General features: G+C 38.7%; 1 protein-coding gene across 1 annotated transcript; it reads left to right on the top strand.

Moving 5' to 3' along the window:
* Positions 1–14,246: 14,246 nt before the first annotated feature.
* ZC3H12B (zinc finger CCCH-type containing 12B) lies at positions 14,247–24,388 on the top strand. The gene is made up of 5 exons (XM_041485046.1): positions 14,247–15,007; positions 16,735–16,874; positions 17,590–17,824; positions 17,912–18,018; positions 18,570–24,388. Exons 1-5 carry the CDS (start codon positions 14,406–14,408, stop codon positions 19,988–19,990), a joined length of 2,505 nt encoding a protein of 834 aa, XP_041340980.1. The 5' UTR covers positions 14,247–14,405; the 3' UTR covers positions 19,991–24,388.
* Positions 24,389–25,400: the final 1,012 nt, after the last annotated feature.

Below are 25,400 nucleotides of genomic sequence, written 5' to 3'. Positions count from 1 at the left end.
CGGCAGCCGCGCCGCGGCCTTGGGCGCTCCGCGCTCCGCTGCCGGGGACTGCGCGGGGAGCGCCGCTGCCCGGGGCCGCTCCCGCCGCTGCCCGGGGCTGCTCCCGCCTGGTCTGGCGCGTCCCTCCCCGCTGCGGGGCCGCTGCCCTTGGTTGCTGCCGCCTGCCCCGCAGTGGCCGCGTGCTGCGCGAGGGGACGCGGGGCCTTGGCGGGCAGCCAGCGCAGCGTCCTCGCCCAGCCTGCGGGAGCGTGTCAGAGCCCGCCGGCTGTTGTGGCAGGGCAGGTGGAGCGGCCTGGGCAGTGGGGTACGGAGCCGGGAAATTCACCGTCATTTAGTCATTGAAAGCTCCAAGGAGAGATTGTAAAGGCTGCGTTAGCGCGCTGCTAAAGAAGGTGTTGTGTCTGAACAAAAGAACAATGCAGGAAACTTGCATTAATGAAGAAAGATGGTGAAATAAGGAGATTACTTTTGTATAGGATACCTGATGATTGCAACTTGCATCCTTCCATTTTGCTTTATAATGCAACTGTGAATAAGGAACTGCTCACTCATGCAGTATGCTTGAGGTTTGAGATACTTTTTAATCGGTTCATTTGAAAATGTTATTTTTCATTGCTGTCTGCTTTTCTAGTTGTCATTAAATCATTTGGAAATTACATTTCACAGGAGGCATTTACTTCACAAGCTAGCAAAACACTAAAATTGAAGCAAAAGCTATATTGTGTCTTCTGATATACGTGAATCTAAATTATTTGGGTTTATTGAGATACATCTGATATTGTTTTACTTTTTTTGTTTTAGTCTTGCAATGTGTTGCAGTGATTAGCATGTGTTGCCGTAAGTGGGAAGTAAGAATAGGAAGCATATTAAAATGCTGGTCATTTATGAACTTCCATTATGCAGATCAGTAGTTCTGAGTGCTTGGGAATATGCAGCATTCCAGGTCCATCTGATTTCTTATGCTTGGTATATTTGTTTATTGAAATAGAAGAGCCTGTCAAGTCCTCTTTTTTGTATAGGAAGGATCCTTTGTTGATAAGACATATCTTTTGCTTGCCAAATGCTGTAGCTGAGCTCTGGTATGTAGGACCGGAAGGTATATTTCACAAGCTTGGCTAATGCCACTGATAAAATTATTTTTGCTTCTTAATGGAAAAATGGGTTAGTGGGAATTCCAAGGTCATCTTCAAATATAGAGTAATTTAGCTGCCTTTGGAATATGTCATTTCTTCTCCAGTGTCACATGTTTTCTGTATATCAATCCTGTCACTGTTGACATCTTCTGGATCTGTTTGCCTTCTATAATAATCTAATGTTTAGCAAGTTTTATTAGAAGCCATCCATAAAGCTTCCTAAGTTGATTTCATTTGATCGTATGATCGTAATAAAAGGTATTTTAAAAAAGAAAACCTAATTGCTAAATCTAAACCTAACCCAAACTCACTATTTGGAAAGAATAACAAGAAAAGGGGTTAAGATGGATGAAGGGATACCAATACACTTTATATGCTGATGAACTAGTAAGAAGGTAAATTCTTACTGTCAACAGCTGTAAATTAGTTAAGTTCTGGCTTTCTGTTCTTTGATCTTTCTGGAAGCCTTTTCCAGTGCAAATTATTCCATTGTAGACATCTGCTGGTTTTGACTTTCCTAGCCACTGTACAGTTTGCAAATGAAATATTATTTTCTTGAACACTTATAATTCTACTATAAATCTGTGAATAGTAGAAGTAAAACAAATTTCTTCTATCGCTTGCAATTTTTTACTGTTTGAATCAAGAGCAAAAGCACTGGGGCTTTTTGGGATTAAGGAAGGCAGCATCTAAATTCAGGTATGAAAGTATGGCTCAGAAAAATGAAGAAAAGCAATTAATAAATTTGGAAGAAGTTCCCAGGTGTTGCCACATTTGAAATTAGTTTGGTATATTGATTTGTCCATCTCATAATGTGAAAAAAAATTAAAAACTCAAATGGCTGTAATGCTACACATACCTGAGAATGCTGTCCTCATTTGCATCATGGAATCTGCTAGGCATAAAGGGCTTTGAAGAGCCATGTTTTCATGGCTAGACAACTATATACTATTAAATATATCAACTTTTTTGTGTGTTACTTTATTGTAAAAGGCTATTTTTTTCATACATTGTAAATGAAAAGCTTGTTTGAGCCATAGTAGTGGTATTTTTAAAATGCTTTACCATCTGTTAATGTGGGGTGTTTTTAGTTTCCTGTGAACTGTCCCTTTTTGTTGATAAGCTATATTTTATATGATATGTTCGTGGTATCACAGATAATTCATCTGGAAATAAGAATACCATGACCACCTTTACAGATCCAGCCTGTCAGGTGCCATGATATGTAGAATTGCATTAGATATATTTCAGAGTTAGGAAACACATTTGCAAGTGCAGAGCTAAGCAGTATAACATCTCCTGAGATGTAGTTTCATTCTTCTGAGGTGACCAATTTATTCATGAGACTGGCCATAATAAGAAAAAAATCTTCATTAGCTGGCAACTTTGATTCAAATATATATGTTCTATATTTAAATAAGTACTTCAGCTTAGTATCTTTGACTTGTAAAGGTAGCTATTGTAATTTTCTTTCCTGGGTTATTTTTGACATGGCTTGCTAGAAAGCAGATTGATTCACCATGTCAAAATAAAACCTCGGCTTTACATCGTTTGTTGTAGGCCTCTTCTAGAATTTCATTAGGAAATCATTGTACAGTAGAACTAAAGTATTTTACAAATCCCAGCATAGGCCAAGGTGCTTGTTTGTTACACAGTCAGAATTTAAGAGCACCTTTCTGCATTTGTTCCACCTGGAGAGAGACCCTCATCAAGATTAATATCTGCTCTCATTTGCTGACACAACTTCTAGTTTTAATTGAATGCTGTAACAGGGGCATTATCATTAGGTTAAAGCCAAAGGTTTAGACTTGTATGTTTAGTGAGGATATCCACAAGAAATATGACTCCTTTATTGAGCCCACAGACGCCTCAGCCAAATCACATAAAATCAAAACTAAGTCTGACAATTTCATCCTAAAACCACGTGCAGTTGCCCCCCTGACGCAATGCTTTTTCTTTTTTTGTGAGATCAAATGCTAGTTTCCATCTCTTTGCCAAGTCTTTACCTTTTCTGATCTCTAGGTTTAAATACATTGATTTAAAATACAAACAAAAACTCCATCCCCCAAACAAAATAATCCACCACACCAGAAAGCCTTGCACCCTCAGGTCTTGTCCATAGGTAGATCTCTCTTTAGAAAGGGAGTGATGAAGTTGCTGGAGCAGGAGGATTTGCCATTTTCATTTTCAAAAGCAGAGTGGTAGGCTTTTTGTCTTGTCTTCTTGATAATGGCTTTCCAGCTTCTTTACCTTGGAAATGAGCGGTGTTGCCATCATATGAATAAAGGAATCTTATAAAAAAAAAAGAATTAGTTTGCATTGGACTTCTTCAGGAGATCACTTAGTCCAACACCATGCTTACTGCAGACTTAATTAGCCATGTACTGACTTTGTTTTTGCAAAAGCAAGGTAACTGGAGTGAAAATATAAAGTCACAAGATGCCTTCAAGCTCCCCTTGCTGCTTTCCATAAAGGTACTGTTTTACTGAGTGAGGTGTCTTTCTCTGCTTCAGACTTTTTTTTTTTTGTTAGTTTCTAAAGTGATTGTTTCAGTTTATCAGAAAGCTTCTGTCCTAACAGGTGAGTCCATCCTGCCTCTTGTTCATGGCACAGCATGTGAGGGTCCATCCAATATATTGAGGTCTTTAGAAACAACACCCTTTGTTGTTTAGGTTTCTCAGAGACTGCTTTTGGATGAGAATTTTGGTTAAAGGAACACTTGGTTTAGTCTGCCAGAGTAGTATTCTAAATATTCAATTACAAATTGAATTGGTGTAAGTTAAGATGCATCACATCCTTGATGTGTCTTTGACTTAGCTGCAGTCACAACTTTTTTTTTCCCTTCACAGAGCATTAATGAGTCATTTATATCTGCAGAGTAGGTAGTACCAAATGGCCTCCTATCAGAATGTGGATTAGGAGAGCTAGTGTATTCCTTTGGTCATAGATCCAAATAAATCATCTCAGTTTAAAGGAACTGCCCACAAATAAGCTTTAGGAGTTACATCTGCTCTCATTTTATGTAATGTTGTCAGCTAAAGTGTAAATATTACCTTAGTAGGGACAACAGATCTTTTCAGTAACAATAATGCTAGCTGTAGCTCCTTAAGATTATTAAGGAAAATTGGTGGGAAAAAAGTACTATATATAATTGTTAGAACACCTGTTTTTAAATGTGTGTTTACTGTATAATTATTTCCTTTTTTTTTTTTTCATTAAATACCTAATGCAATAGAAATACTGCATTTTCTTCCCTTCAGAAGGCCTGTACTTTATACTTGTCTTGTGCTCAGCACTACCTGTTCTTTCTAGGTTGGGCTAGCTCCAAACAGGAATCATGTAATTTAAGAAAGAACTAAAACGCTGCTTCCTCTGTTTAGAATTTCAGCTATGTCCATCCTGTCCCTATGAATTCATACTTATGAGTATGACAAAATTAATGAAGTTTGAGGCAAGGTGCTTAAATTTTATACTACTTTTACATTTCTCTTCAGTTCACACTTGATTTGTAGTTCACAGAATTATAGAATATACTGAGTTGGAAGGAAGCTACAAGGATCATCAAAGTCCAGCTCCTGGCCCTTCACCCCAGGAATCTCACTGTGTGCCTGAGAGCATTGTCCCAAGGCTCCTTGAGCTCTGAGGCTTGGCACCATGCCCACTGCACTGGAAGCCTGTTCCAGTGCCCAGCCAGCCTCAGGAGGAAGAACTTCTTCCTAATATCCAACCTGAACTTCCCCTGTTGACTCCTTCACACGGAATTTCGAGTTCTCTATGTGATATTCTAGACACAGCTTGCTTTTATGTATATTCCAATACATATATCAGTGATCACTGGAAGTAATTGCTGAAGTAAATTTGAAGTACCTTAAACATTGAGGTGTTGCTGTAGTTTTTAGAACAATTTTTCAGTTTAACAAAACTTTGCAATATGCTAAGAGTGCAGTAAAAGTGGATACTTTCCTACCAAGTTCTCTATTCTATGGTGTTGTTTCTGTCATGTGGTTTGAGTTAAATTGTGTAGTCATGAAAACGAAATGACTTCTTGGCAAGTTTAGATTTGGTAAAAGCTGTAGATTTGGGCCAAAGGATTAATCACATATTTGCACAGCAAGGAAAACATTGTTTTATTTTATGTTCCAAATCTACTGTGACCCTAGTATTTAATATATTTTATTTTGGGTTTTCAGAAATAGCCATGATTTCTCCGACTTTTAGCTAATCATAGTGCTTGTTCTCATTTCCCTGGTGTCTGTTGGTAGGTTCATGTTTTTCTGTTCCTGGCATTTTCCAGAACGTCTCTAGGTTAATTTCTGAACCCTTTATAAAAGGTGCCACAAATGTTTAGTCATACTCTTGTCAGTCTTGCAGGACAAACACCTAGTGTTTGTGATGTACAAATCTACAGTTTGAGCAGAGCTAGAAAAGTAAAATGAAGTTCTGAGCACCTTTGTGGGTTTTTTTCTGATGCAGCTAAATGTTCTGCTTTTCTGTTTAGTTCTTGCTTGTTATTGGGAGGTTGAGCATAATAACATAGTAACTCAGTAAAATTTTTGCTAAGCTGAATGAGGAAGTTTTCATCAAGGTCAGCCAAAAAAAAGAAATCTAAATTTGAAATGTATGGCAACTCAGTTGCAAATATGGGATGTTCTTAAGGTTTTTGGGTTGGATTTTTTTTAAGTCGTGATCACTAGAAATGCAGTATATAATCTAATTTTCCTGATATAAAAAGACCATTAAAAAGCAGAGTTGTGCTTATTACTTTTCATAGTCTGGGAAGTAAGGAATGGCTCTTGAATCTAATTCAGCTGTCTTGTCTTTGCTTAAGGATACTGTCACTCCCTGATTCCTGTTCAGTAATCCAACCAAACACCAATAACTTCCATTCAGCAGTGTTGAAAAGGAAAGTGAGAAACTTAGGTCCTTTGGCTGGTACTTGCACAATTACTTTCTTGCATGACAATGCTTATATATTTGTGTCTGTCATGATGGTTCTTTCTTGCCTTTGTGTTGCAGGATGTTGTTCCCCTTTGCACACGTGCAATTATTTTTTTGAGGTGCGTTGTAAACTTGGTCTATGTTTAAGAAACAAACTAATACTTCCCTCAAAAAATTCCCACCCAATCCCTTTTCCAGCTGTCATGATGAGCCCATTAGCTTCTTCATACTCTAGGGAGAGTCATGAACAAGTAGGTTCTAGTTAATTAGGTGTTTCGGTGAAGAGTCCATGGCATGATTTCATGGATCTAGTTTTTCATATCCACTCAATGATATTCTCATTATGTTTGAAAATTTTTGATCTGCTAACTCAGGGACTTAGTTTATTTATTTTGTTTATTTACTTTCATTGGCAGTACCCTGCATTTCCATAGTTCTCAAACAGCATTCATAACTTTCTTAAACGGAGCCAGCTGTGGTAAAAAGATTTCAGGAACAGTGGGTTAGAGCTTGGTGAGGAGGAGAAACTACCAAACTTTTAAGTGTTTGCAGTGTTTGGGAAGGAAGACCTCTATTTCACTTTTCTGAACTGATCCATGAAATGTATCGACTGATACACTGACAGAATTAGAATTTACATGTATATGTGTATATGGGTTTATCTATCTATGTGTATTAGTTTGTGTGTGCACAGGGTGTTTTTTTTCCATCACTGTACAGTGTAGACAAGAACTGCAATATACATTGTAGATCAAAAAGATAAAGCCAAGTAGTATTTCTGAAGTAATTTCCAGTTCTATATATTCTGGTGTATGAATTCCTGAAATTCAGCCCTCTCTGCACAACTGAACTTTTCCTACTATTACAAGTGTTCAATCAGCATTTGTCAAGGAAGAACATCCCCTTCAGGGCTGGGTGGTGGTAACAATTACATTTATCTTAACTGGTGAGTCAACACTGAAAATCTTCCTTTGTCCTTTGCCTCTGTAATGGAAGAGTGCTAAGTCACATTCCTTATTGTTCTTCTCCAAAGATGGTTAAGGGAGGGAGAGAGACAGATGGAGAAACAGAAATGGCAAACTTGTTTTTCTTTTAAAATACTTTATCTGAATTGACTCAGAAAAGAAAAAGCTTCTAAATAAAATTTATTACTAACCATAGCTAGTAGGCTATTTTTCAATTACTGTTTCAATATTAATTCTAAGGACAAAGTGTTCACTGCTGGTGTAAACAGTTAGTACTTTAGATTTAATGTATATTAATGTTTTATTTCAGAGAAGCTATAATAAGTAGAAAAGTAAAATATTTTTCTTGACATTATACTGAGTTTCACTTGATAAAAAACTATACAGTATTAGGCCTTTGATTTGTGTAAATTTAAGGTTTCTCTGTTCATCAAAATGACAGTGTTGAGACTTCCCAGGAATGTGTTGAGACTGTCATTGCATAGTAAGATAAGAAAAAAAAAATCCATTAAACTGAATCAAAATGCTGTCATTTATGTGGCTCTAATTATCAAGGGACTGAAAAGCCTGATCTGCCATTTTAACACTTCTGTTAAAAATGCTGCTTGACTTAGCACATATTCTGTGAATGGTACTATACATGTCTCTAAATGTTTAAGTAAGCTGTGGATCTGTGATCAGATCTTTCTTTAGACCATGTATAATATATTAGATTTAAAAGTACAAGAGATATTTGAGCATGTATTCATTTTAAGCATCTTAAATTTAAAGTATTCCTTTGGCAAATAGAGACTGATAAATCACCCAGCGTTTTTCTAATTAATATTTCAAAGATTAGAAGAAAGGTCTCATTTCTCTTACACATCTGGCACTAATAGCCCTTGCAGTATCTTGGCTCAGTTTCCATTCTAAGGTATTTGTTAACACAGGACTCTGCTTACTTATAGCCTGGTTTGAGGGAGCCTGAAAAACAACTTCTTTTTCTTTGGACTCGGTGTTTCCCTTCTGAGTGCCTAGCACACGGACCGGGCGCTCGCTGCCCGCCGCCCGGCCCGGGGACAGACGCGCGGAGCGGGCGCCCCCGCCCAGGGGCCGTGTCGCTGCTCGCAGCGGCTCTCGGCTCTCTAAAACACAACTCGTTATTGTGGAAACTGCGATAGAGTCCTTCCTGCCTACAAAGGTGACATCAGTTTCCTTGAGGGACTCAACTCTGCTTTTCCCCCGGCTCGGTGCGGCGCAGGGGGGTGAGGCTCCCGCCCGCAGATTTCACTCTCCCGGTTCCCAGGGGCGCGGGGCGAGCCGGGCCGTGGCTGCGCAGCGGCGGCTCCCACACCGGAGCAGGGGGAAGCGGCACAGCAGCGGCCCCGGGCCCGGGCCGCTTGCCGGGACTGCTCCCCCGCCCCATCTCCTGGGCATTGCCGGGACAATGGCAGGAGTCCCCTCGGCTCTGGTCGGAGCGGCCGTTCTCCTCCGTCCGTCCCGGGGGCTTGGCCGCCCCGCTCGCGGAGCCGTCCCGGGAGTCCGGGAGCCGCCCCTGCCCGACAATCCTGGAAAAGCCTTTCCGCAGAGGGAACATAGGAAGTGAGGGCTCCTTCCCCGCCTCCTGCCCACCTGTAGGAAGTGGGATCTCTCCTCTTCCTCCTGCGAACCTGTAGGAAGTGGGATCTCTCCTCTTCCTCCTGCCCACCTGTAGGAAGTGGGATCTCTCCTCTTCCTCCTGCGAACCTGTAGGAAGTGGGATCTCTCCTCTTCCTCCTGCCCACCTGTAGGAAGTGGGGCCCTTCCCTCCCACCAAGGAGCGGCCCAGGCCTCCCCCGGCTGCTCCGTGCCCAGGCCAATTCTCAGTTCAAAACCCGTGCGTGTTAAACGCACAATAAACTTTCGCATTGTAATTTGCTTTTCCCCACCAATGTACAATCTCAGCCAGTGGCAAACACACACACGCATGCCTCGCCTGCCCCCCAGCTGATCTGGGGCAGGTTGGAAAAGCGGCGAAAGGAAAAAAACTTTGAGAGATCACTTCAAAAGCAAATTCCCCCACCACCATGCTGGGTTGTCCCGGGATTGCTAGCAATTACTGACTTTACACAGATACACAATACACACACAGACAGGAATTACATACTACACAACAAAAAGATATAAAATACCTTTTTATTACCCCCTGCGGGCTCTTGGAGCCATGGTGTGTCAGCCTCAGGCCGCTGCACAGAATTCTCAAGATTGCCAGCAGGAAAGAATTTCTTGTAGGATGTTCTCAGTCCAGAGGAAGGGTACCAGGTTCTCCCGTCCCATCTCAGTGTGCTAGAATAACTGTTGCCTTTTGCCCAATCTGGAAATGAAACTCAAGATAATTTTAGTAAGGAGGTAATATAAATAATAATAATATTAAAGGGGGTCTTTATTTGAAGGCCTTCAGAGGCAGTTATGGAAAGTTGTCCACAAAAGCCCACCCCCCCAGGGGTGAGTACATTTTTATGGGTTTTAGGAAATTAGTATAATTGATAAAAAGCACCAGTTAGGAGGATAAGTGGTGATACAGGTCAAGTCTCTTCCCCTGGAACCCCCCCCTTCAGCACTGGCTGTACTTTGTCCATGAGACTGTATCCCAAAGAGTTGTTCTTGGCCTTGGTTGCCAGGAAAAAACCAAGAGAGCATTGGAGCCTTCTACCTCCAGGGGCTTGGAGCTCTGGAATTTGTTTTGTCTTTCTGCTTAAGGAAAGGACATGGAAAAGTACTGGGAAAAAAAGTCACTAATGCAGTAGACTACAGAGCTACAAATATATGTATGAAGAATACAGAGAACATAGAAAAAAAGACAAAACCTAAACAGCATCAATAATGTTATGCAGCACAACTCTTCCAATTTTTTAATCTGTTCTGAAATACCCAAATGTTAATTTTAGAATATTTCTCTGCTTTTCTTCAGTTGTGAATCTGTCCCAACAGATGTGTACCACCTAAGTGTATAATTAGAATGAGAAAAAGTTACTGTTTTTATTTGTGACTCATATACTTTGTCGGATTTGAGCACTTTTTAGTAGATAAAATAGTTCACTACCTCAGAAAATATTCAAAGTAGCAGGCAGCAATGTGTAATATCTATGCTGCTCCTGAGATAAGAATACAACAAGATAGTTGTGTCTTCGGTGCCATGAAATCAGTGATGTTGAGCTGTCTTACCTTTTTCATAAGCGCTGTAGAAATGCAATTTTCAAGGCATTTCAAGGGCTAATCCAAAATCCAGGGCCATTTATGCACCTTGAGCTGCTCCTGGTCTGAGTCCTCTGACAATAACTGCTACCTGACAAATACTGTTCTGTCACATTCCTGAAGATGTGTGCTGGTTGGTTTGTTGGGGTTTTGTGTACATGCACTGCAGGCTCAAATAAAAATGCCTTTAAAATGGCAATTTGTTATGTGTTGGGAAAGTTCTTAAAGCTCAGAAAAATGTACTTGGGAAGTGCTTTAGAGTTCTTTAGAGTAACCACTGGTCTGTGCTGTAGCACAGAACAATGTCTGTAGTGTCCCTGAACACTATTTAAAACAATTTATAAAAATCTTCTCTTTGTCTCTATTATTTATATTGTTTCCATGGGTTGGGACTCTTTAGACAATAGTTGGTTTGTGCGTAGCAAGGAAGTTGTCAGCTTTTCTGTTAGTAGGCTGGTACACTGTCTACACATGAGGCATAACTGTAGATACATCACATGCCAGCCTGATCAATTGTTTAGTTATGATTGTCAAGTTGTTTATTTGGTTTGATTTGGTTTATTGAGACAGTTTAAGAAATACAAAAGGAGAAATCTGCAATATTTATTCCCTGCTGTGCTTGTGGAACTCTCCTAGATGTTAGCATTTCACGTGTAATTTTTCAGCTAATTTTTTTTTTTCCTTGGGGAGTTATTTAAAAAAAAAAATAACACTGATTAGCTAAATGTGTCTGAAAGGTACACAAGGGAAAACAAACAATCCTTTTGCTCCTTCAAATAAGTAGTATAGAATCATTATTAAGTATTTCTTATCCAAGAGAGAGAGATATTTGAGGAAATACACGAGTTGGTGTTCTTTATTTTGTTTTAATTTTTCATTTTAGTATCTGCAATGACAGAAAAAAAAGTAAAAATGCTTAAAAATTGGTGAAAGGAATTGATAAAATGTTTCATTTAAAGGTTGTTCTTCAAAGTAGGTGTGTGTGTCATCTAATTGCACCTTTGAAGGGGATGGTTCAGAGCATACTGAGATGATAGAAAGGCAGTGCCATAAGGGACCAAAAGAAGCTGTTCAGTCCATTCTTTTACATGAGTTTCTGTTGGTCTGCTGAAATGAACAGGCTTTGAATAGAGTATTTCTAGCATCAGCTCAAAATAGTCATTGTCATTTGAATAGTGATTGTTGAGTAATTTGCAAGTGTTTTCATTTATATTACAGTACTTTATTACTGTACAGATATTTTCTTTCTGTTTTAATACCATCAAAGTTGAAGAGATGCTTTCAGTTTGGCCCCTTATGAACAAAATATGCATGATTTTGTCTGACTCTTTTTCTGAATCACATTATCAGTTCTACTAGTTGCTCGTGACTGTGCTGAAAGAGGTGTTTAGGAAGGAAACTTGTTTGGTTGCTTAGCAGCGAGCATCATGAGAATTAAAATTTTAAAGCTGCAGTGTCTGTATTTCTGTAATAGCTTTAAATTAGATATTCATAATAGCTTTATTTCCTTTAAGTGTATGTTCATATTTGTCTGTCTTTGGTGGGGAATGTAACTGTGCTGTCAAGGTGCCACCCATCACCATGAGCCTGGGGCTGCCTGGGCCATCTCACAGACAGAGGGAGTGTGGGACACAGCTGGGGATGCAAGGAAAAAGTGTTCTGTGATTACATATGGCTTGGACAGTCTGGGGAGGCATCAAAGGCATTGTGAGGGTCAGGGGGAGAATGGAGGTTTCAAGATGATAAGTTTAACAAAAGCCAAATTCTTGTGACATTGTGCTTAGAGAGATGACAACTGGGAAAGAAGAATGGAGCTCTTTAAACATGGATGAACAGAATCATGCTGTTCTTTGTCCAGTGCCAAAGCAGTACAGTCTCAATAATTTGAAAAAAATTAGTGTTGCCACATGTATTGCAGAGCATTCCTTCATTGCAATGTTTGGTAAGCTGTGGGTGCAGTGTGCTGATAACCTTGTATTTTAACCTTCTTTTATAATAATTTTTTATGTCCTTTTTTTTTTTAGTGTTGGCGAGGTACAAGGTTATGTATGAGACCTAATTAAAATCCATTCCAGGTTAAGCTATTAATACATCTAAGTTGGCAAGTACTTGGGTCGTAAATTTACTGCTGTTAGTGTTGTGTGAGAGAAAAATCACTTGGAATGAAAATCGAGAGTAAAAATAATACCTAAGTATTTAGATGGATACTCTTTGAATAAATAACATGAAAGAACAGCAGTTTTTAAAGTCTAACTTAAACCTAACTAATCAAGATTGGAATTTCCATTCAAATGCAAAGAAACTGTGTTTTTATTTCATATGGCATAAAGGACTTAAACTATCCCAGAATTCTTTAATTTGGAAAAAAACCTCCAGGATCATTGAGTCCAACCTTTGACCAGTCCCCACCTTGTGAAACAGACCAGAGCACTGCGTGCCATGTCCAGTTGTTTTTTGTATTTCTCCATACATGGTGACTCCACTGCCCCCCTGCACAGTCAAATCCAATGCTTGACAACCCTTTCTGTGAAGAAAATCTTCCTGATGTCCAACCTAAACCTCCCCTGGCACAGCTTGAGGCCATTTCCTCTTGTCCTATTGCTGGTTTCCTGGGAGAAAACACTGACCCCCATCTAACTACAGCCTCCTTTCAGGCAGTTGTAGAGAGTGATAAGGTGTCCACTGACCCTCCTTCTCTCCAGGCTGACAAAATATAAATTTAACATGAATATATGAAAATATGAAAAGTATGGTAATTCTTTATTAAAAAATAATGTTGATTGACTCAAAACTTGACCTTTTAGGGGTTATTTTTAGGTATGAGATTAGCATTTCCTAAGGAAATTAGGCTTTTGAGCAGCTGTCTCTGCATGTGTGTACATTTCTGTTTGCATAAATTGGAGTGCAGTCTGGTAGAATGTTACTGTTTTGCCTGTTTATTATTATTATATATTACTGTATAAAGGTTTTGCAGGTTAATAATCTTAGTTTCACTTTGAGACAATTTTAGGGGGTTTGGTTGCTGTTAGGCCAATATGGACCTGTCTCAGAGATCCTTTGACATTTTTATGGTGTTGCTTATCAAATTTTATTACTCTTCTAGACCTGTTGTTCTCTGAAATATTCCCATAGGTAACAGAAACACCCACCATTTAATGAAGGGAAACAGTCAAGAAGGAAACCTTTCTAAGATTTACTAGCAGAGCTTTGAACTAAATTCATCAGGAGAAGGGATGTGCTTCTGAGTGTTGGAGAGGAACCAAGAAACACCAGCACCCTGGTGGAAGCAGCAGGAAAACACCTGTAAATTGTCCCAGAGGAATTAGGGATGGCCTCTCACAAATGGTGAAGAGCCTGTTCTATGATTGGTATATTAGGTGCTGTAATTTTCTGCATCTTACTACCTAAAACCAAAAGGATATGAAAACATAAAATGAATAAGATTTGACTTATAGGCACACTGGTGATGCTTTTACTTTTATTTTGTGGCTTATATTATTTTGTTAAATGTCTATTCTGTTTTCCAGAAGATACTTTTGCTAGGTAAACTTGTTGGTTCTGATAGTAAATCCTTACTGAAAGAGGCTGAAATGGTTTGTGTTAAATTTTATGTCTACTGGAACACTGCACAGTTGTTCCTAGTGTAGACAGGCTGTTCTTGTAGTAGAAGACATGTTTCTAGTGGAAATGGTGGCTCACCCTTTTCTGGTTTATTATCTTTAAATATTACTGAGATAATCCCTTTGTTCCAGCTCTACATTTATTGTGTGGGAATTGTCCTTTTTTTTGTAAGTAGAGTAACTGAGGGAGGGAAAGAGAGTTTTATTTGTAATTACACAGACAGTGTAATCATATGCTTTATTATAATCAGTTTACATAGAAATGTGAATGACTGGGGACATCTACTGACTTGTAAACAAAATCGTTGTAGTTGAATATTTTGCAGAATTGATCAAAACCTAATTTTAAATATTTTTTTCTTTCTTTTTAAGGAACTTCATGTTGGTGTTGCTTATGCCAGAATATAGTAAGCAAGGCAAATTAGCTCCAGCCTTGTGTAAACTTCTAATTGGCCAACATGATGCAATTGAGCATGAATTCCAGGTGGCTTTGGAAATGAACGAGAAATGAGCGCTCTGGCTGGAAGCTGAACGTGATGACGGCCTGGTCTATGGTAGGGAAGCTGAAAATGGAGAAGAGGCACTCCAGAGAAGACAGAAATGTGGAACAAGATGCGGGGGAATGCAGTGCTGAATCTGAGGAATGGACGAGCTCAGAAAGTGAGCCTGAGCAACCATACTTCAGAGGCAGTACTCAGTGGAGAGAAAAGGAGGTTTCCACCAAACCGCATCGGCCGCTCTGCCGGTCCCCATGTCTGGATCGCCCAAGTTTTTCACAGAGCAGTATCACACAAGACTTGAAGCTAGATGAATGCAAAACAAATTTGGACAAGGAATACCAAGCTAAAATGGATTTTGCTTTAAAGCTTGGGTATGCAGGAGATCAGATCCAGGCTGTACTGAATAAGTTGGGAGCAGATGCACTCATCAATGATGTTCTAGCAGAGCTTGTGAGACTTGGCAACAAAAGTGAATCAGAGGGACAAAGCACTGCCAGCAGTACCACTGGTACTCTGGTGTCAAGAGGCCCTTGCCCAAAGGAAATAGCAAGCCCTGAATTGTCACTGGAAGATGAAGTGGTGGATAACAGTGATAACTTGAGGCCAATTGTCATTGATGGAAGCAATGTCGCTATGAGGTGGGTCCCCCTGTCACAATATTTGAAAATAATAAATCACTAAAATATTTTTTAAAAATACTGATGGCAAAGTCATTTTAAGTCATGTAGACTATTACACTGATAATACATCTATTTTATGGACTCTTTAGTCAAGGCTTTTAATTATACTATTATTCCTTTATATATAATCTGTATTGCAGTTCCCCTGCCCTCATTTTAAATCCAAGTTCTCACCTCAAGTCTTTTGTTCGAGCAATCTGTTTGCAGTGTGCTTTTGTGTGGATGGGTTTCGTATTTTGAAGTCCTTGAACCATACTGAAAATTGTTTCTGGACATTAAAGGAAGGTAGCCTAGTAGGGTAGGAAAACTTGGTTCTTTCTAAAGTGACATGCAGTGTATGGTAATGAAATGCAGTGAATTAATGGTATTTGAGCTCTTGATGATTGAGTCTGCTCAGTATTTGAAGGAATTTGGCTGTGTCAGAACAGGGAAAACACATGAGCTAAACCTGCTGACCAGCATGGCTATGCTGCTTGCCCCACCTCAAGTACTGAGTGCATTTTTGGGCATCCAAAGGAAGACCATGAGGATAGGGGAGGGTCTGGAGGGGGAGCCTTATGAGGAGTGGCTGAGGTCACTTGGTTTGTTCAGCCTGGAGAAGAGGAGACCAAGGTGAGACCACATTGTGTTCTTCAACATCTTCACAAGGGGAGGTAGAGGGGAAGGTACCAAATTCTTCACTCTTGTGACCAATGACAGGACTTGAGAAAATGGCACCAAGTGGAGTCAGGGGATATTTAGGTTGGATATTAGAAAAAGGTTTTTCACCCAGAGGGTGGCTGAGCACTGGAACGGGCTCCCAGGGCAGTGGTTACATCACCCAGCCTGTCCAAGTTCAAGAAATGTTTGCACAAAACTCTCAGGCACATGGTGGCATTCTTGGGGTGTCCTGCATGGGCCCAGGAGTTGGATTTCAATGGTCCTTGTGAGCGCCTTGTGACTCAGGGTATTCTATGTACACTTGGCTGCTTAGGCTAACACTGACCCAAGAGACACGTGTCCTGTGCCACTTTTGAACATGTCTGTAGAGTACAGAGTTCAGCTAGCCAATGGTTTGTTTATCATTGAGTAAGTGTGATTTTTTTAAGAGGAAGTTGTGTGCTGTTTTAGAAACTCCTTTGAGTTTCAGAAAACAAACTTTTGATTGGGATGGGACTTAAACAACTTTGACACAATTTCTTCTTTCCTATAAAAAGTTCTAATAAAAATGAAAAACATGTAGTATCAGAGGAAAAGATTTTATTAAAAGAGATGTTTAACAGCACTTATCACCCATGGCAATCAGCATTGTTCATTCCTCTTGTTGTGATAGCATTTTATGGTGCTACTTAAGGTGAGCTCAGTTTGTTGGGGAAAGTGATATTTTTCATTAGGTCAGCTAATAAAATTTAAAAAACTGAAAAACTTAATGTTTACTTGCTTTCACTCTGGGGATAGTAAAATTTCATAATTTATAGACTTTTTAGGCAGCAGGGTTGCTTTAATCTGACGGCTGAATAGCTCTGTACAGTCGTCTTTTTCCAATTATGTAAGGAGGCCTAATAAAACTTTACAGACTTTGTTTCCCTTATATCCTTTGACCATGGCAGCTTTAAAAGAAAAAAAACCAACTAAACCACCAAACAAAAAACAAAACCAAATATAACTTTTGTCCTTGCTGTTTCTAAAACTTGCATGTTCTTCAGCCATGGGAACAAAGAAGGATTTTCCTGCCGGGGAATTCAACTAGCTGTTGACTGGTTTCTGGAAAAAGGACATAAAGATATCACTGTGTTTGTACCTGCATGGAGAAAAGAACAGTCTCGACCTGATGCACCAATTACAGGTAACACCAAGATTTTCTTTGACCCCTTGAAAAAGAAAAAAAAAACGTATTGCGTGTTTTTGATGGGTCCCAGTACTGGGCTGTGGATGTGGTGATGATGATGTTGCACTCAACTGTTTTTTTGAAAACACAACAGTTTCATTGGTGAGGAAACAAGCATTTAAATATCTGCATGTGTTAACAGTGATGTGGGTTTTGTGACATTATTGGATAGTTTCAACACTTTTGACAAGCAGCAGTTGAGTTTTTCCCATTTACAAATGTTGTCGTTGAGCATAAAGGCACTGAGTCTTATTTGCTGAGTGAGCATGAAATAAGTAGTAACAGGCCAGGGACTCAGTTAGTAGGGTTATCTTGAACACTGAAAAGGTAGCATGTCTTTTGACCTATAGAAAGTCCTTGCATTTTACTCTAGGCTAACAAGGCCATTGTAGTACACTAACACCTGAGTTCCTGACTGTTCAGGAAGACTGAGTAAAGGTACATGGCTACAGAGTGGTTATGAAGTCCAAATATTGAATATTTACACAGTGCTTTGAAACTTCAGAAATAAAATCCACGTCTAGGTGGTTTTTAATCATAATGAGGACTGTGTATGAGTATAATTGCAAGATACTTTGTCAGACAAAAAAGGCAAGAATTTTCATAATACAAAGGTTGCATTTCTTTGTTTTGAAATGTTTTTAAAAGCTGCTCAACTAAAATTATTTTACAGATCAAGAAATCTTACGTAAATTGGAGAAAGAAAAAATTCTTGTTTTCACCCCATCTCGAAGAGTTCAGGGAAGAAGAGTAGTTTGCTATGATGATCGATTCATAGTAAAACTTGCTTTCGACTCAGATGGCATCATTGTGTCAAATGATAACTATCGGGATCTTCAGAATGAAAAACCAGAGTGGAAGAAGTTCATAGAGGAGCGGCTGCTAATGTATTCTTTTGTGAATGACAAGTATGGGTTTTTTCTTCAAATGTAAATGAATTTGCTAATTCAGCATTCTCAGGAAAAACTGGTCATGTTTCATTTCTTTTCCCTTAGATTTATGCCTCCAGATGATCCTTTAGGACGTCATGGTCCAAGCCTTGAGAATTTCTTAAGAAAAAGGCCAGTTATTCCTGAACATAAGAAACAACCGTGTCCTTATGGTAAGTGCCCAAGTCAGATTGTTTTGTTGCATTTAAAGGTAGGTGAAGCAAGCAATTAACATCTTGCCATTACCAGAACAAAATGTACCACTTTTCATGTTGCCATCTGAGCACAATGTCCACTTTTATACCCCTCATGCACATATTTATAAAAACAGTGTAGTAGAAAATTGAGGATTACAAGATACACCTTGTGCATAATACAGCTTTTTGCTATTTTATTCTGGTTTGTATTCAAGGGAGGAGATTTGTAATTAATAAAACTGTGTTAAAGCTGATTTGTTTTTATAGCACTGTGTGTGTTGTCACGATTGAAATCATAAGCCAGTAGGAAAAAAAAAATGGTGTGTCTTGTCTTTGATGCAGATAGACATGGATGCAGGCAGCAGAGTCTGTGACTGCCTGTATATATAAAATACATCATTATCCTTAGAGGTTTAATATAGAAATACTACTATTGCAAAGTGGTGAATGATATAAAGAAAAAAGATAGCAACTGGTGGTATTAATGAGTTTTTGATTTATTTAACCTGAAAACCCTTTTCTTTCAGGTAAAAAGTGCACCTATGGGCACAAATGTAAATATTACCACCCAGAACGTGCAAACCAGCCTCAAAGGTCAGTAGCGGATGAGCTTCGAATAAGTGCCAAATTATCTGCTGTGAAAACTATGAGTGAGGGAGCCTTGGCCAAATGTGGCACAGGGCCATCCAGCTCCAAAGGAGAAATCAGTTCTGAAGTGAAACGCATTGCCCCAAAACGTCAGTCAGATCCAAGCATTAGGTCAGTAGCTGTGGAGCCTGAGGAAAAGTTATCAGCAGCCCGGAAGTCCGAGGCCAGCTCTGTCCCGTCTCTGGTTTCTGCATTAAGTGTACCAACGCTCCCTCCACCAAAAAGCCATGCAGCTGGTGCATTAAATACTCGTTCTGCAAGCAGTCCGGTGCCAGGTTCCTCACAGTTCGTACATCAGAAATCCTCACTGGAACATATGTCCAGTGTGCAATATCCTCCTATACTAGTCACCAATAGCCATGGCACCTCAGTTAGCTATATTGACCAGTATCCCAAATACGAGTCACTGGGGGACCATGGCTATTACTCCTTACTCAGTGATTTCTCCAACTTAAGCATAAGTAGTATCCGTAACTCAGATTATTACGGGGCTGATATGGACCAGGGGATGTATTCTAGAAACTCAAGCCCCTGTCCTGACAATTGCTTAAGCCATACGAGTAATGATTCTTATTCCTCTTACAATGACTTGTATCTGGGTGTAGCAGATGCCAGTCCAGAAGACAATGTGAAGAGCCACAGACTGCCATCGAAAAATCGTCTTCAGCCTTTCCCTCATGGTTACCATGAAGCCTTAAATAGAGGTCAGAGTTACGGAACTGAAGAGCCTAAGCAATCCCTTCGCAAACAGTCAGTTTCCCACTTAGGCCTACATGCCCAGCATCCAGTTGTTGGAGCACGGTCCAGTTGTCCAGGAGAATACCCTGTGCCTCAAAATGTTCATCCATCAACTGCACAACCAAGCCGTGCCTTGGTGATGACAAGAATGGACAGTATTTCTGACTCACGGCTTTATGAGAGTAACCCCACGAGGCAGAGACGACCGCCTCTGTGCCGAGAGCAGCACGCCAGCTGGGATCCATTGCCGTGCGCATCCGACTCGTACGCGTACCACTCGTACCCGCTGAGCAGCAACCTCATGCAGCCATGTTATGAACCTGTCATGGTGAGAAGCATGCCTGAGAAGATGGAACAGCTCTGGAGAAATCCCTGGATTGGGATATGTGGTGAGCCACGGGAACCTCATATCATCCCAGAACATCAGTATCAAACGTACAAGAACCTCTGCAATATTTTCCCTCCAAGCGTTGTCCTTTCTGTGATGGAAAAGAATCCCCACATGACAGATGCACAACAGCTGGCAGCTATGATTGTTGCCAAATTAAGAACAGGGCGTTAGAGCAGTACAGCCTCTTTTGGCTAAATGAACCTGTACAGCACTTAGGACCCAGAGGAAAACTGACATGAAGGAAGAGGCCAATCTATTGTAAATATTTTCTACTAAGATAGTATAAAGTTCTGTACACAGTAGCAGTCATATATATGCTGAGGCACTATATAAAAGTTGATTGTATTGCAAATTTTAAGATTTTAAATATAGGGATTTTTAATAGTATTTTATAGGAAATGCATACCTTGCTGCATGGATAGCTCACTAAGAACTATAATGTCACAATCAGTGTCTCAAAGCTGTTACTACAAAATTAGTGTTAGCAATTATATTGCATGTATTAGTGTACACTTACAATTTGCTTATAAATACCTAATCGGCCTCTAAAAGTATGCTCTATACACACCCAGATGACTTCTAGGGTTTCAGCTTTGTCATTTGACACTGCCTACTGGCATCTTAAGTACTGAAGAAAAAGTAAATTTGCTACTAAATTTAATTTGCTAAGTAAATTAAAATTGTTTATAAAGGGAAAAACTGACTTCAGAATTTCAATGTCAACATGGTTGTTGATACTTAAATTTCAGAACTGTCCCTCAAGAGTTTGAATAACTATTACTACATTGTTCAATATGTTGGCTCAATCCAACAGAAGCCAAATACTTTATTAAATTAGGACCAAAACATTAAGGAATGTAAAGGCATGAGTGCCATTCAGTAAACTGAAACTTTAATCGTAGCTTCTCTCCAGAATCTCCTCCCAAATGTGCAGTAAGCAGCTGCTGGCCCAAATAACTAGACAAGCTGAAAATAAATTGTCAGTATTATGTAAACTGGATTACTCAACTTGAAGCAGCAAAAACTGGATGTTAGCATGGAAGTTCATCAGTAAGTGCAGCCCTTCCTCTGGGAGCAAGGATGGTGTTTGAGTGAGCCTGACATTCAAGGTGGCTGTACAAGATCATCTTCACAAAGGGTGGAGGGGGAAGGCTGCTTCTTGAAAAGAGATGTTCCAGTTTGGGTTTGTGGCAAAGCTGTCCTGGTTTTTGCTCTTCAGATCCACGCAAAGGTGTGCATTTGCCTCGTGAAGGCTTTTAGAGTTCCTGTTTCAACAGGTGAGATAATTTTGTGTGGCATTGTTTGCGCAACTGGTATCTTGCTCAGGGTGGGAACCTTTGTAGCTAAATGTCTCCAAAAGAGGCGTTTATTGGTTTTTTTAAGCTGCACTGACTGTACGCCCTTTTTTGAATCCACTGTATATTTCAACATTTTGAACCATGACTAACTCGACATGTCTCGAGCTAGGACTTGTTGACTTCTACTGTAGTTTTTTTCATGAAAGTTGAGAAGGCCTGGTTTATGGCCTTTTGTTTCTTCATGAGAAGGTGTGACACTGCCTAAATGTTTCTTACTGTGAAACACACAGAACGTGAGGCTGCAGTCAGGGTTGTTTCTGGTGTTTTGATAATGGCTTGCATGCTGCTTTCTAGTTATCTGTTTGTCTGAGAAACAAAGTTTATCATTTCCTCCACTTGTGTTACTGTAGTGGTTGGTTTGATTCAGAATATCTTGTGGGCTCTTTATCATGTGCAAAATAGGTTCCTGTCATATAAAAAACCCACCAAATGAACCAACAAGAAACCACAATTATGGGTGCAACTACAGTTAATTTATTGACATTTGATAACTGTATCATTTCACACAGGATAAATTTTCTTGTGTTGGTACAGGTGATGTATATAATGACTATGTCATTATGTATCTGAAATGAAGTAACTTGAAGGTGACTCTGTACTTACACTTGGTGTTTAAAAATAATTTAAGTTTTAATTAGTTGATTATTCTCTCTGTTAGTGGGGAAAATAATTCAGACACTTATAATAGCTGGGGGAAAACAGATTTAACTCTTGACCAGTTTTCAAAAACATTTCATATTTTTAATTTGCAATTAATTCTTATTCTCTTCTCTTGCATGATATAAGCAGCTGAGAGCAATGCCTCAAATAACCAGAAATGACCTTTTGTTTGTTGATACAAATTGTATCTCTTTTTCTTGATTGTATAAAAACTGTGTATAAAAAAAAATAATCTCTAGATTAACTTCAGTATTACATTTTCACCACAATGTTTGTGACACCATGTGTCACAGGGAAGTAGCCCATGAATAATTATGGATTTTTTTATTTAAAATGGGCACTTGTAGTTTATAGACAAACAGGGACAACTTTTCAGAACCAGGTTATTATGTGCACAAATACTGTGTGTACACCTCAAAGCATTACATAGGTATCTTCAGTCTATTTATTAAGCAGATACATTCTTGCACTAAACTTTATGTAAAAATGTTGCTGTTAACTCATCTGCATGTGTTTAAAATGTAACAGTAATTGCTATAGACCCTATTTTATTCTAACCAATTAATTTATAAATTATTTAGGTATGAGATGAAGTTTATTGTGCACTCATGTTTTCCATCTTGCATGGAATTAAAAATTTGTATGCAGAAAAATGTTTGTTCCATTTTTCTCCATTTGTAAAGATAAGCTATTTGAAGAGAGGATTAGTAGGTGATTTTGAAGTTTTCTAATGTGGAAAACTCAACAGAGATTTCTGTATGAAGTGCTGGGTGGCTTATGGAGATATCCATTTCTGTTGGATTTGTCCAGTCATTTTAATTTTCACTAACTTTTGTTTTACTGATGGAAGAATTCCTTTTTAAACAATGGGAATGCTGTGAGAACACAAACCCAGCATACTATTTCCCTAAGGCACTTCAAAGGCAAATTGTCTTATTCTGAGAAGCTGCTGGCATCTCTCGTGCTTAGTTACAGAATTGGCAGTGCAGCCTTGTGGAAATAACCTGCAAATTTTGTGCTTGTTTAGTCCTCCTTAGAGGCAATGCAACTTTTCTATGTGATGTAGTCTTTCCTGATCAACTACTTTAAGTGATAATTTGGTCATCCACACCTGTTTTCAGATATGTTTACAAGACAGTTCAAGACACTGACACATTCATTAATCTTCAGCGCATAAGCTTGGATTTCTTCTTACATGGAAGAGTTGATCTTATTAACACCTGATCATAACTGTCTATATTGTAAATATAAGACTTTGTATAAATGCTCTTTTTTAGAGCATGGTATTTAAATGTTTTTAAAACTGTAAAAGAACAGTTCTAGAAACTATATTTTAATAAAATCCATGAAAAAACAATTCTAGATGAGGGGGGAAAATTGTGAAGGTAAAATCATGGACTACTGCAGTTGATAAGAGTTGAGCAGTAGATTTTAGTGCTTTACTGGGGCCAGAGCATTCTCTGGGAGTTCTGATTTACTTCTCTTTCATCTTCAGCTATATTACTTTCACATAATTTGTCACTTAAAAGTGTGTAACTTTAAATTCATAAATCAAAAACCAAATGCTTTATGGGATGTCAGTCTAAATTATTTCATGTTTTTTGTAAGAATTACATGTCAGTAATATAGTAAATTGTACATGATTTCACTGCTGTTAGTCCTGTTGTTGTCATATTGAGCTGCAGTAGTTGGCTTTATTCATTTGTAGAATTAAACATTACTGTTTAATTGTTGTAAAATTTTATAAATCTCTTTGGGTTTTTTTGGTTGACCCAAATATAATGTAAGTCTTAATGACAAAATGAGTGAAAATGGATGTTAAACCAGTATGTGGTATTCTTAAATCTCTGTAGTGGTAAGTGGGCACTGCTCTAGTTGCTGCAGCATGTAATTTATTTACTAGCATGAGTCTGTTTAGCTTTTGTAAAAATGCTTTAGCTGTAAAGTTAAAAATAGGTGTGGAGTATGGTTGGTTAGAACAAGCAGAAGGAGCTTCATTGAAAAAAAATCAAACCAAATAAAACCAAAAACATCTAAGTAGGTGAGTTTCCCCCTACATACATACATTATGCATTGTGGCATTTTGTTCAAATAATAAAGTTAAAAATACTTGGTGACATGTATGCATACCTGATCTATATCAATCCACAAACAGGAACATTGGATTATTCTCATTTTTAAAACTCCACACTAAGGAGAAGGAACATGTAACATTTCTGTGAAACTTTGTTCCAAAGTTGAAGTATTACTTGATCTTGACTTGCCTAAAGTTTACCTGAAGCATCTGTCACAGTCCCCTCTGTGGTGAGCATTCAGCTTTCACACTGCTCTGATTACCTATTGCTTGTTTGTGTGACAGGGCCCTCATTAAGTGTATTTCCTGCAATATTTCAACTGGAAAAATACAATTGCACCATCACATAAATTATTCTTATGCCAGTGTTTGGTTAGCCTTTCAAGAGTGATTATACAATATTGCTGATTTTGGTCTGTATTTAAAGTTTGTAAATGTATTAAAAGAATTGCAAGAATCTAAAAGAAGTATAGGCTATCACCTGTTCCCCTCCTGCTCTATGTAAATGTTTTGCACAATTATTTAATAATATGAAATATGTTATAGTTTATATATATATATATATATAATTTTGCTTATTTAATAAAACTGAGAGCCATTGGATTATTTGTTTTTAGCTTTTTATTTTTCAACCCTCTTTAGACAACACCCCCCAAAAGCTTTTTTGCTCAAAACAACTGTTGCAGTCTGTCCATGTTATTTCTTGGGGGGTTTTTTTGCTGATTGACTGAAAAAAATCCCAGATTTTGGGGTAATGGCAGATACACAAGGCAGTAACTACAGCTGATCAAGGTAGTGTAGTAGTAGTAGCAGCACAGGATTTTACCAAATGCACTTTCTCCAGTGAGTAAAACAAACTGTTACAGATGGCACAGTGTGTTTGAACTGCTGTGCTTGTTGGCAATAGAAAATACAGTAATTGAAGTAATTTCATACTCAGCTAAATGCAGTAATAAAGGAACAAATCCCTTTCACTCAGAATTTCCTAAATAAGCCTAATTAACTACTGGATAAAATAAGTATTTCTAAAAATACTTTAAAAGGAAAGAGCTTCCATGAAAAATCCCTCCTAACAGAAAGTTTATTTCCTTTGCATTGGCACTGCTTGCTTTTATAGAAGGAAATATGCAACATATGTTCCATTTTTGGATATGTGGTAACAAGCAACTGCAGTAGAGCAGGGTAACAAAAAACTAGAGAAGGAATAAAGAAATAATATTTACATTCTGGCCATCTCTTTACTTGAGAGCCAGTGCAAAGCATCCATGAAGCTGCTGTTCTAAACATGCATTTCAACCCCTGTGCAATGTGCTGCTGAAGTTCTATGTCCCTTTTTGTATCCCTTCCCTTGATGTGTTATTCCTTACACTTAGTAAAACCCAAAAATTGCTAGAAGGACTCAGAGAAAGCCTCTGTTTTACCCTCTAGCAGATGCACTTAAAAAAATTCTTACTGAGGAGTCCTGCAATAAATATACACTTAAACTCCT

This window comes from Pyrgilauda ruficollis, unplaced genomic scaffold (genome assembly GCF_017590135.1).
Source record: "Pyrgilauda ruficollis isolate IOZ18807 unplaced genomic scaffold, ASM1759013v1 scaffold7, whole genome shotgun sequence".
In the NCBI taxonomy this organism is placed as follows: domain Eukaryota; kingdom Metazoa; phylum Chordata; class Aves; order Passeriformes; family Passeridae; genus Pyrgilauda; species Pyrgilauda ruficollis.
Note: the sequence above shows the minus strand (reverse complement) of the source record. Positions and strands in the feature narration are given on the sequence as shown.

Coding starts and splice junctions, on each gene's coding strand:
- ZC3H12B (XM_041485046.1), top strand. CDS start 14,406: ATGACGGCCTGGTCTATGGTAGGGAAGCTGAAAATGGAGAAGAGGCAC. Junction 17,825..17,911: donor TATTCTTTTGTGAATGACAA/GTATGGGTTTTT, acceptor CTTTTCCCTTAG/ATTTATGCCTCCAGATGATC. Junction 18,019..18,569: donor GAAACAACCGTGTCCTTATG/GTAAGTGCCCAA, acceptor CTTTTCTTTCAG/GTAAAAAGTGCACCTATGGG.